This window comes from Panthera tigris, chromosome B3 (assembly GCF_018350195.1).
Source record: "Panthera tigris isolate Pti1 chromosome B3, P.tigris_Pti1_mat1.1, whole genome shotgun sequence".
NCBI classification, from domain to species: domain Eukaryota; kingdom Metazoa; phylum Chordata; class Mammalia; order Carnivora; family Felidae; genus Panthera; species Panthera tigris.
The window spans coordinates 29674254-29687094 of NC_056665.1; the positions used below are offsets into that span (position 1 = coordinate 29674254).

General features: G+C 34.5%; 1 protein-coding gene across 7 annotated transcripts in view; it reads right to left on the reverse strand.

Annotated features, from left to right (window-relative positions):
• SCAPER (S-phase cyclin A associated protein in the ER) overlaps positions 1–12841 on the reverse strand; it is a 549552-nt gene that overhangs the window by 371882 nt on the left and 164829 nt on the right. For all 7 annotated transcript variants that reach the window (XM_042988321.1, XM_042988320.1, XM_042988324.1 and 4 more), the window contains one exon: positions 1011–1166. In XM_042988321.1, coding sequence (XP_042844255.1) covers positions 1011–1166 — 156 coding nt within the window. The remainder of the gene's footprint in view (positions 1–1010; positions 1167–12841) is intronic.

The following is a 12841-nucleotide window of genomic DNA, read 5'->3' on the forward strand; positions in this document are numbered from 1 at the left end:
AGCATACTTAATATGACCCAGAGCCTTAGCACATTTTTAGAATAATTTACCGGACATTTACACTTTGGCAACAAACCCCTCTTTAACAATGGGAAAACTGAGAAAGGCATTGATTTGCGAAAAACACAATCACAGGGTGCACCCTGCCTGCTGGTCTCATTGAGCTAATATATTCAACTGTGAGTTGTAAGAAAATGATGGTAATGTATACAATTTTGGGGAGGGTTGGTCATCTGTTGACTGTTGCCTCTGACTGTTGAACAGTTTTATATCTGTTCAGCAAATTCATTTCAACATTATTGATCACCCACGTATGGGTCTATTCTTTGAATTCTCCCTCACACTGGTTGTAACATCTTACTGGATCCCTCACCAATTAATTGAGTTGAATAAAATCTTTGACACCAGTTTAAACAAACAAACAAACAAACAAACAAACAAAAATGTCAAGTCCTAAAAGAGTCTTGTGGGCAAAACTTTCTACTAAGTAAGATCTAAAATAGTTTATAAACATTAGTACAGTTCTTCCTATCCTGAAACGGTACCTAAATTAGGGTTCACTACAGAGGTCAAGAGCCAAGCAATTAAAGTATCTGATGATATTGCCCAATAAATGACAGATGTTCCTTGTCATAAGCATAAAGATTGCCCAGTTCTGTAAGGCTACATATACTCAATCAAACACATTCCTTTTTTAAATGGAAGAAGCTTGTTCTTACAAAGCCCAATTAGAAAAGAATAGATAATAATCTGTCCAATTTAGTCCTTCATCTGGTTGAGATTAAAGATTCAGACTCTGACTGCTATGTACTGATGAAAGCACTGATTACCTTATCAAAAGGGGTACACATTGTCTTTTGGCAATCAGACCTCATATTTCCACAGTGCTATACTAAATGAGGCACCCTTGGGTCAGAGATCAGGTGTCACTCCATTTTGGATCATCAGCACCTAGCTCAGAGCCTAGAATACGGCAGGTGCTCAATAACTGCTTGCCGAAAAAATTCTACCTGAACAGCTTCATCACGTGCTTGTTTTTCTTCCTGTCTTCGCTGACGTTCTTCCTGTAATTCATTAAGCCTCTGCTCGTATTCCTTCAATTTTGATAAGACATCATGGCGCTTATTCTGGGCTTCAAGGGTATTTATGAAGGCAATTTCGTTTACCTTCAATAAAAACAAAGAAAAGGAGTTTCAAATCAAGTTAATTCTAAGACACACCACAAAAATAAGAAACCCCACAGCAGTCATTATATAAAAATATAAACCACTAATAAGGAAGAAAACAAAAATTAAATATGGGTCTTTTCCTTTAATATTTACCTCAAAATGGATAATAATCCAGTGTATATAACAAATCCATTGGCCTTAGTAAGGAGTAATTTAGAATAAAGATCTGCCAATGAAATAGCTTTAGGTCAAGAAACGAATTAAGATTCTTACAAAAACATCTTGTGAAGTTCTACTTATTTCATTATGATTGCAATTATATAAATTACATTAAGACTTAAGTAGGTATGTACATGTTTTTCTAGTGAGTTTGAGAAGACAAAACTTAAAGTGAGCATCACATCATTTTCCTTCAACATATACCAAATGCGTGACAATTAGGAACAAGGTAGTGGAAAATACACTACACCTCGACTTCACATATATTGATAACTTACCAGCCAAGTTTTGCTAGAAAGTGAAGTTTTATGAGTAAAGTTTAGCTAAAGATAAAGCAGGGAAATGTCAGTTGGGATCAAATTTCTCATTCTTGAAAGCCAGAGGGAAGGCATGCTGCAGTGAAAATGATGGACTAAAACAGGGAAGTAAACACCGGGACTGACTCTGACAGAAGAACAGACTCCAGGAATCCATGCTGAATGGAATAAAACCTATCACTAGATAAGTTATACATCTCAGACAAGAATTTGAATACAGTTCTAACCAAGGTTTCCCACTTATCTTGCCACGTGGCCACTTTTTTAAGTAGGATAATAACATAACCATCCCTCAAACTGTACTAAAAGTATAAGACAAACAGCAGTACTGAAGGAAAATGAATCATACTGTATCAGGGCTCACACATTAAGCATAATCAAGATGAAAGAAAAAGAAATGGGACTTAATGTTCTAGACAAAAATAAGTAAAATAAAATTTAAAAAGTGAGCAAAAGTTAAATAATTTCAATCTGTGATGTTGGTCAAAGGGTACAAAGTCTCAATGATGGAAGATGAATAAGTTTTAGAGATGTGCAGCATGATCATGACACTTAACAATACTGTATTCTTGAAATGTGCTAAGAAGAGAGATCTTAAATCTTTTCAGCACATATGCAAACAAACAAATGATAACTAAGGAGAGGTGATAGATATGTTAATTAGCTGGGTTGTGATCATTCCACAATGTGTATGTATATTAAAACATCGAGTTGTAAACCTTAATATATATAATTTTGATGTGTCAATGATATTTCAATAAAGCTATAAATAAATAATAGATAAGAAGTGAACTAGAAACTAAAAAAACCCAATCTGAAAGAAAACAAAACCCACGAAACACCAGAAAATACCCTAGGCAAACTTTGTAATATAGAAGTTAACAAAAACCTGAATTTAAAGGTAGAAAAAAATGACAAAACAACATAACAATAAAAGATTAGAAAGCTAAGGAAACAAACTGAGGACAAAAATAACACCATCATAGAATTAACTGAATTAGAACAAGCATGGAACAAATAAAGATGGCAAAAAAATAAATCGCTAAGAGGCAAGTCTTTTGATAAGTTAATGCAGAATTTAAAAATGAAAATTTATGTATCAGTAACAAGCTTTTAATATAAAGAACAAATGAAGATGGCCTAATATAAGCATGAATAACATCTATAATTAAAAAAGACAAAAGAAAATGTTGCAACATATAATACAAAAAATTTTCCATGAAAAAAAAAGCAAATTGAGAACTTAAAGAAGCCATGTTGTCATGAAAAAATTTTCAGAAAATAAGTACCAAGAATATCCATATTAAATCACAAAACACTAAGGAAAAAGAATAACTCTTCTAAGCTTCTAAGCAGTAAATGCAAATCACCTGTAAGAAGAGGGGAAAAAAAATCAGTTGAGCCTCAGACTTCTCCCCAGAAGTAGTTAATGCTAAAAGAAAATAAAGCCTACAAAATTTTGAAGGAAAACCATTTTGAACTATGTATCTGATCTCTAGCCAAAATGTATTCAGATAGAAATGCCACACAGCCCAGGGCAACTGGGTGGTTCAGTCAGTTAAAAGTCCGGCTCCATTTTGGCTCAGGTCATGATATCATGGTTCCTGAGATCGAGCCCCGTGTTGGGTTCTGTGCTAACAGCAGGAAGCTTGCTTGGAATTCTCTCTCCCTCTCCCTCTCTGCCCCTCCCCCACTTACACATGTGTGCCCTCTCTCAAAAATATATAAACTTTAAAATTACTAAATTTTGTTAACGTTTATTTATTTTTGAGAGAGAGGGAGAGAGAGAGAGAGAGAGAGAGAGAGAATATGCAAGCAGGGGTGGGCAGAGAGGGGGAGATAGAATCTGAAAGACTCCAGGCTAGGAGCTGTCAGCACAAAGCCCAACACAGGGCTCGAACCCACGAACCATGAGATCATGACCTGGGCCGAAGTCAGACACCCAACCAACTGAGCCACCCAGGCGCCCCAAGACTAGCTTATCTTTTAAAACAACAACAGTAACAACAGTGAATCAAACTATATGATCAAAACTTTTCCACGTCTAAATGAATGGGAAACTAGGGATATCATTATCTGAAATATGTATTTCAGGAAGTAGATGGTTTGGAAGATAGAGATGGTGAGCTGATGAGTTCCACTGAAAGCCATCACCAAGCAATAGATAAATGAATCCAAAGATCAACTGTGCCCCTACAAAACAAGTCGAAGAAAGGCTGAAGTCATGCCATGCATCTTTTCTGATCAAACTCTATGAAATTAGAACTCAACCACAAGAAAAAAATCTAGAAAAAACACAAATACTACAGAAGTTAAATAACATACTACAAAACAATGAATGGGTCAACCAAGAAATCAAAGAGGAAATCAAAAAACCTGGAGATAAATGAAAACAGGACAGTCCAAAATCTTGGGATATAGAAAGAGCTATTTTAGGAGGGAAGTTTAAAGAAATACAGGCCTATCTCAATAAGTAAGAAAAACCTCAAATAACCTAACCTTCTGCCTAAAGGAGCTATAAAAAGAACAACAAACAAAATTCAAAGCCAGTAGAAGGAATGAAATAATAAAGATTGCAGCAGAAATAAATTCAATAAAAACCAAAAAAAAAAAAAATCAGAACAAAACAAAACACAGAACAGAGTAACGAAACCAGGAGCTCATTGTTTGAAAACATTATCAAAATTGGTAAACCTTTAGCCAGACTCATCAGAAAAAAGAAAAAAAAAAAAGGACCACACTGGACAATCTCGAAGAAATGGATAAATTCCTAGAAACCTATAACCTGCCAAAACTCAATCAGGAAGTAATAGAAAATTTGAACTGACAGATTACAGGCAAGGATAAAAACCTGATTTAAGTAAGGATTAAAACCTGTACTTCTCAAACTATTCTAAAAAAACAGAAAAGTTAAAAAAGCTTCCAAATTCATTCCATGAGGCCAGAATTACCCTGTTACCAAAACCAATACCAGACAGTACAAAAAAAGAGAACAGGGGAGTATCTCTGATGAACACACATGCAAAAATCTTCAACAAAATATTAGTGAATCCAACAATACATTAAAAATAACATTCACCACGATCAAGTGGGATTTATTCCTGGGATGGAAGAATGGTTCAATATTCACAAATCAGGGGCACCTGGGTGGCTTAGTTTGTTAAGCAACCGACTTTAGCCCAGGTCATGATCTTGAGGTCCATAGGTTCGAGCCCCACGTCAGGCTCTGTGCTGACAGCTCACAGTATGGAGCCTGCTCAGGATTCTCTGCCTCCCTCTCTCTCTGCCCCTCCTCCTGCTCACACTCTGTCTCTCAAAAATAAATAATAAACATTAAAAAAAATGGCTCAATATTCACAAATCAATTAACGTGATACATCACATCAACAAAAGAAAGAATAAAAACCGTATGATCATTTCAAAAGATGAAGAAAAAGCATTTGATAAAGTACAATATCCACTTGTAATAAAAACTCTCAACACAGTAGTTTTACAGGGAATATACCTCAACATAATAAAGGCCATCTATGAAAAACCTACAGCTAACATCATACTCAATGGTGAAAAGCTAAGGTCAGGAACAAGACGGGATGTCTACTCTCACCACTTTTATTCAACATAGACCTGGAAGTCTTAGCCACAGGAATCAGGCAACAAAAAGAAATAAAAGGCATCCAAATTGGTAAGGAAAAATTGTAACATTCACTACTTGTAGATAACATGATACTACATATAGAAAACCCTAAAGACTCCACAAAAAGAACTACTAGAACTGATAAATGAATTCAGTAAGGTCACAGGATACAAAATCAATACATAGAAATCCATTGAATTTCTATACACGAAGAATTTCTATGATGTAGCAGAAAAATAAATTAAGAAAATAATCTCATTTATAAGTGTACCACAAATAATAAAATACCTGGTAATAAACTTAGCCAAAAAGGTGAAAGACCTTCTGAAAACTATAAAATAGTGATAAATTGAAGATGACACAAATGGAAAGATAGTCCATGCTCATGGATTGGGAGAAGAAATATTGTTCAAATGCCCTTATTACCCAAAGCAATCTACAGATTTTATGCAATCACTATCAAACTACCAACAGCATTTTTAATAGAACTAGAACAAATAACCCTAAAATGTGTATGTAACCACATCAGGTCTCAGATAAACAAAGCAATCTTGAAAAAAAGGAATGAAACTGGAGATACCACAATCCCAGATTTCTAGGTATAATATAAAGCTATAGAAATCAAAACCCTATGGTACAAATACACACACACACACACAAAAACCACACAGATCAGTAGAACAGAAGAGAGAGCCCAGAAATAAACCCATGATTATACAATGGAACCAAGAATATACATTGGAAAAAAAGAGTCTCTTCAACAAATGGTGCTGGAAACTGGACAGCTACATGCTAGCAAATGAAACTGGACCACTTTCTTATAAACTCAAGATTAAAGACCTAAATGTAAGACCTGAAACCATAAAAATTCTAGAGGAGAGTATAAGGAATAACTTCTCTGATATCAGTTGTGGTAACATTTTTCTAAATATACCTCCCAAGGGAAGGGAAATAAAAACAAAAATAAACTATTGGAACTATATCAAATTTAAAAGCTTCTCAAAGAAATCTATACATTTAATCCAAACCCTATCAAAATACCACCAGCATTTTTCACAGAGCTTGAACAAACAATCCTAAAATTTGCATGGAACCACAAACACCCCAAATACCCAAAGCAATCTTGAAAAAGAAATGCAAAGCTGGAAGCATCACAATTTTGGATTTCAAGTTATATTACAAAGCTAAAGTGATGAAGACAGTATGGTACTGGCACAAAAACAGACACATAGATAAATAGAACAGAATAGAAAACCCAGAAATGAACTCACTATATGGGTAATTAATCTTCAATAAAGCAGGAAAGAAAATCCAATGGAAAAAAGACAGTCTCTTCAACAAATAGTACTGGGAAAACTGGACAGCAACATGCAAAAGAATGAAACTGGACCACCTCCTTACACCATACACAAACATAAATTCAAAATGGATGAAAAACCTGAATGTGAGAGCTGAAAAACCATAAAAATCTTAGTGGAGAACACAGGCAATAACCTCTCTGACATCAGCCACAGCAACGTCCTACTAGATACATTTCCCGAGGCAAGGAAAACAAAAGCAAAAATAAACTCTGGGATCTCATCAAAATAAAAAGCTTCTGTACAGTGAAGAAAACAATCAATAAAGCTAAAACACAACCTATGGAATGGGAGAAGATATTTGGAAATGACATCTCTGATAAAGGGTTACTATCCAAAACATATTAAAAACTTATAAAATTCAACATCCAAAAAATGAATATCTCAATTAAAAAGTGGGCAGAGGACATGAATAGGCATTTTTTCCAAAGAAGACATCCAGATGGCCAACAGACGCATGAATAGATGCTCAACATCACTGATCACCAGGGAAATACAAATCAAAACTACAATGAGAAGCACCTCACACCTGTCAGAATGGCTAACATCAACAACACAAGAAATAATAGATATTCACAAGATTGTGGAGAAAGCAGAACCCTCTTGCACTGTTGGTGGGAATATAAACTGGTGCAGCCACTTTGGAAGACAGTATGGAGATTCCTCAAAAAGTTAAAAATAGAACTACCCTACAACCCAGCAATTATGCTACTAGGTATTTACCCAAAGAATACAAAAATACTAATTCAAAGGGATATGTGCACCACAATGCTTATAGCAGCATTATGTACAATAGCCAAATACAGTAACAGCCCAGTGTCCACAGACTGATGAATGGATAATGAAGATGTGATGTATATAGGGAAAATGAAATATTACTCAACCATAAAGAAGAATAAAATCTTGCCATCTGCAATGACATGGATGGAACTAGAGAGTATTATGTTAGGTGAAAATAAGTCAGAGAAAGACAAATACCAAATTACTTCACTCATATGTGGAATTTAAAAAACAAAACAAATGAGAAAAGGAAAAAAAAAACAGATAAAGTGAGAGAGACAAAGAAACAGATTCTAAATTATAGAGAACAGACAGTTACTAGAGGGTACGATGGGTAGAGGGATGGGTGAAACAGGTGATGGGGAATAAGGAGTGCACTGGTTGTGATGAGCACCAGGTATTGTACGCAAGTGTTGAATCACTATATTGTACACCTGAAACTAATATTACACAGTATGTTAATTGGAATTTAAATAAAAACTTAAATAAGAAAAACCAAAAGCTTCTGCAAACAACAAAACTAAAAGACAACCTACTGAATGGTAGAAGATATTTGCAAATGACATATCCAACAAAGGGTTAATATCCAATATACACAGGAATTCATACAACATCCCCAAAAACAAATAATCTAATTAAAAACTGGACAGAAGACATGAACAGACATTCCTCCAAAGAAGACATACAACATGGCCAACAGACATATGAAAAGTTGTTCAACAGCACTAATATTCAGGGATACACAAATGAAAACCACAATGAGATATCACCTCACACCTGTCACAAAGGTTAAAATCAAAAACACAAGAAGCAACAAGTGTTGGAGAGGATGTGGAGAAAAAGGAACCCCTCCATTCACTGTTCGTGGGAGTGTCAACTGGTATAGCCACTGTGGAAAACAGCACGGAGGTTCCTCAAAAAATTAAAAATTACCATATGATCCAGTAATCCTAGTACTGGGCATTTACCCAAAGAATCTGAAAACACTGATTCAAAAAGATATATGTACCCTTATGTTCATTGCAGCATTTTTTACAGTATCTAAATTATGGAAGCAACCCAAGTGTCCACTGATAGATGAATAGGTAAAGGATATGTAGTATTTATACACAACGGAATATTACTCAGCCATAAAAAGGACTGAAACCTTGCCATTTGCAACAGCATGGATGGATCCAGAGTGTATTATGCTAAGTGAAAGTAGTCAGAAAAAGATAAATACTATATGATTTCACTTATATGTGGAATTTAAGAAACAAAGCAAACGAAAAAAAGAGAGAAACAAAAAACAGACACTTAGAGAACAATCAGGTGGCTACCAGAGGGCAGCTGGGTAGGGGAATAGGTAAAACATGTGAAGAGGATTAAAAGTACGCTTATCATGATGAGCAGTGAGTAATGTATAGAATTGTTAAACCACTATATTGTACACCTGAAATTATTGTACACCTGTATGTTATTTAAATGGGAATTAAAATTCAAAAGAAATATTCCCAAACATCAAAAGAAACAAAAAGTAAAGATTAGGGGATGGGGCTAAAGATGCAAATCTAGGAGTCACTAGAGAGATGATAGTTGAAGCAAGATAATGATTGTCATACTCAAGGAAAAGAACAAGTGAAATGGGCTGAAGTCAGTAAAACTTAGGCATCAAATGAAAAAGGAAAAAGACAGTAAAGGATTAGTTAGAAAACATAAAGAAAATCAAGGTAGTGCAGAATATTCTAGAAAATGGTATTTCACAGGATTCATAATGGAAAGATTCAGAAAAGTCTTTTAAACTTAGTGACAACATTCTATACTATAGTGATACTATTCTATGTATGTATTCTATGTATAGCATAGAGGGAAAATGGTATTATAAAAAATTCAAGAAGATATGGGTGATGAGGTGGTGAAAATCAGCTCAGCCCACTCTTTCCAAGGAATCTGCAGATTCACAAAAGGCCAGAATAGATAATCTGCAGAACTGGAGTATACAAGTAGGTAGTCTAGAGGAAAAAAGCAAAGGAGCAGGCACAAGAAGTAATGAAGCAAATTCAAAGAACAGGCAAGAGGACACAGCACATGGAAGAGGGCTACTGCCAGAAATCAGGCAAAGGAGATCTATTCCTCATAAAAAAATTAAAGTCTACCGTAATAATGAGTAGATGTTGCAAGTGAAAAAATCGGGTCCTGATTAATGTAGGTTATAGTAATAGTCACTATCAACTAAACAGTGGATGTTTTGTTTTCAACCATGTATATACCCCAAAAATAAGGAATTTGAAATGACTATTAACTTACTTCACAAACTCACAGAAGGTGTATATGAGATAAAAATTATATCTTGATTATATAACAGGACTAAAATGAATATATTTGGTATATGTCTGAAGGAAATTACATTTCCAGTGGACCTTAAGAATATTTTTAAGGCCAGAAAAAGCAACCACCTTAAACAACTAAAAAATTAGAGAAATACATAAAACATATCAAATTCAATTAATGTAATACAGAAAATATCAAGAGAACAAAAACTATATTATTTTGCAATAGATGCAGAAAAGCATTTAACAAAATCCAACATCCCTTTACGATACAAACATGCAACAAAATAGGAATAAAAAGGAACTTCCTCAATCTGATGAAAGGCATCTATGAAAACCCCACACCTAACATCATACTTTATGATAAAAGACTAAATACTTCCTCTAAAGACTGGGAATAAGACAAGGATGTCATGTCCACATTTACCACTTCAACACTGTATTTCAGGTTCTACCTAGAACAAAAAGCAAGAAAAACAAATCAAAGACATTCAGGTTGGAAAAGAAGTAAAAGTGTATCTATTTGCAGATAACATGATCTTGGATACAGAAAATCCTAAAGAATCCACTAAAAAGCTATTAGAACTAAAGAGCCAGTTCAAACAAGGCTGTAAGAAACATGATCAACATATAAAATTCAACTCTATTTCTGTACACTAGCAGAATATATACACACACACACACACACACACACCACATCTTCCTTATCCATTCATCAGTCAATGGACATTTGGGCTCTTTCCATAATTTGGCTATTGTTGATAGTACTGCTACAAACATTGGTGTGCATGTGCCCCTTCGAATCAGCCATTTTGGTATCCTTTGGATAAATACGTAGTAGTGCAATTGCTGGGTCATAGGGTACAATGTGGATGGAACTACAGCGTATTATGGTAAGCAAAATAAGTCAAAGACAAATATTACATGATTTCACTCAGGTGGAATTTAAGAAATACAACAGATGAACACAGGGGGAGAAAGAAAAATAAAATAAAAACAGAGAGGAAGGCAAACCATAAAAGACCCTTAAATGCAGAGAACAACTGAGGGTTGCTGCAGGGGTGGTGGGGCAGGGATGGGCTAAATGGGTGATGAGCATTAAGGAGGGCACTTGTTGGGAGGAGCACTGGGTGTTACATGTAAGTGATGAATCACTAAATTCTACTCCTGAAACCAATACTACACTACATATTAACTTGGAAATAAATAAACAAACAAATAAATAAATGAGACAAGATTGAAAAACAGAAAAGAAAACAATTCCAATCTGCAATCATGTCTATAAGAGTACATACTCAGGAATAAATTTAAATGAGTTGAAAGGCTTTTTGCATACTAAAAACTTCAAAGCACTAAAGAGACATGTATCAATGTAACAGGATATTATAACAGTAATCAAGATAAAATGGCATTGGCTTAAAAAAAGGCATCGAGACAAATGAAACAAAATAGAAACAAACCCATACAGTATATGGCAAATAGCTTTCAACAAGGGTCCTAAGGCAATTCAACGTAAAAAGGACAATCTTTTCAACTGGTACTTGAATATTAGATATCCCTATGAAAATATGAACCTCAACCCTATCTCGCACCAGATACAAAATTTAATTCAAAAGAGGACACAGATGTCATTGTAAAATTTAAAACTCCTACAAAAAAATTAAGAGAAAATCTTAGTGACCTTAAATTCAGGTAAAGATTTTTTAAATAGGACACAAAAGACACATGGTACAGAAAAAAAAAGTTAATTTATTGGACTTGATCAATTTTTAAAACTTCAAAAGATACTTTTAAGAAAAAGAAAAGGCAATCCAAGGTCTGCGAGGAAGTATTTGCAAAACATAGATCTTAGTATCTAAAATACATAAAGTCCTCTAAGAAATCTTTTCATTTGTGACAATGTGGATAAACTGGAGGGCAATATGCTAAGTTAAATGAACAAGACAAGGAAAGACAAATGCTGCATGGTATCACTTAAATATGGAATCTAAAAAAAAAAGCTGAACTCATAAAAATAGAGAGTAGAAAAGTGGCTGCCAGGGGCTAAGGGTAGAGAAAGAAATAGGGAGAGGTTAGTAAAAAGGTATAAACTTTCAGTTATAAGAAGAATAAGTCCTGAAGATCTAATGCATAACACAGTAACTACAGTTGATAACACTAATTGAAATATGCTAAGAGAATAGAACTTAAATGTTCTCTCTCTCACTCACAGACACGCATAAAAGATAAACATGTGAGGTGATGGATGCATTATTTAACTTGATGAGAGGAATCCTTTCACAATGTATATGGATATCAAATCATCATGTTGTATACTTTATATACCTTACCATTTGTCAATTATACCTCAGTAAAGCTGAAAAAACTCAACAATAAAACAGTCCAACTTTAATAAGTGTACAAGATATTTGAACAAACATTTCACCAAACAAGAGCTAAAGATATGAAATAAGCACATAAAAAGATGTTCAAAAATGAAAATTAAAACCAAATGAAATACTGTACACACATAGTAAACTTACATGGCTAAAATTACAGTGTGTAATCATGTCAAATGTTGGTGAAAATGTGGCTAATTAGAACCCTCATCCACAGCTGGTAAGAATGTCTACTACTACAAAAATCCCCTGCTTTCCAAAAGTTCTCATTACACCACTTCGCTTTTACAAGAGACCTACATTATACTTGTTTTCCCTAACCAAAAGAAAAGAAATCCAAAGAGAATTTCTGCTTAATGAAAAAAGGCAAAAAGCAAAAACTATATTCAGTGTTTTACAGGGAGCCATTACAGAGCTAGCACACCCCAAAGAGTGAGAGAGAGTGGACTGCCACACTTATTCTCCAGGAGCTACACTCACCATCTCAGCTTTAGGCCACCATAGTTTTGAACTGTGTGAACATCTGTGCTTTATCTCAATTTATTTTGTGCATCCATTAGCAAGATGTGTTCTAACATATCAGAAAAGACTAAAAGAGGTTATTTTGGGGTCTGGGAATGCTCAAATTTTTTTCCATATAAATTAATGGTAATTGCATCTTTATGGCATTTCAGGTT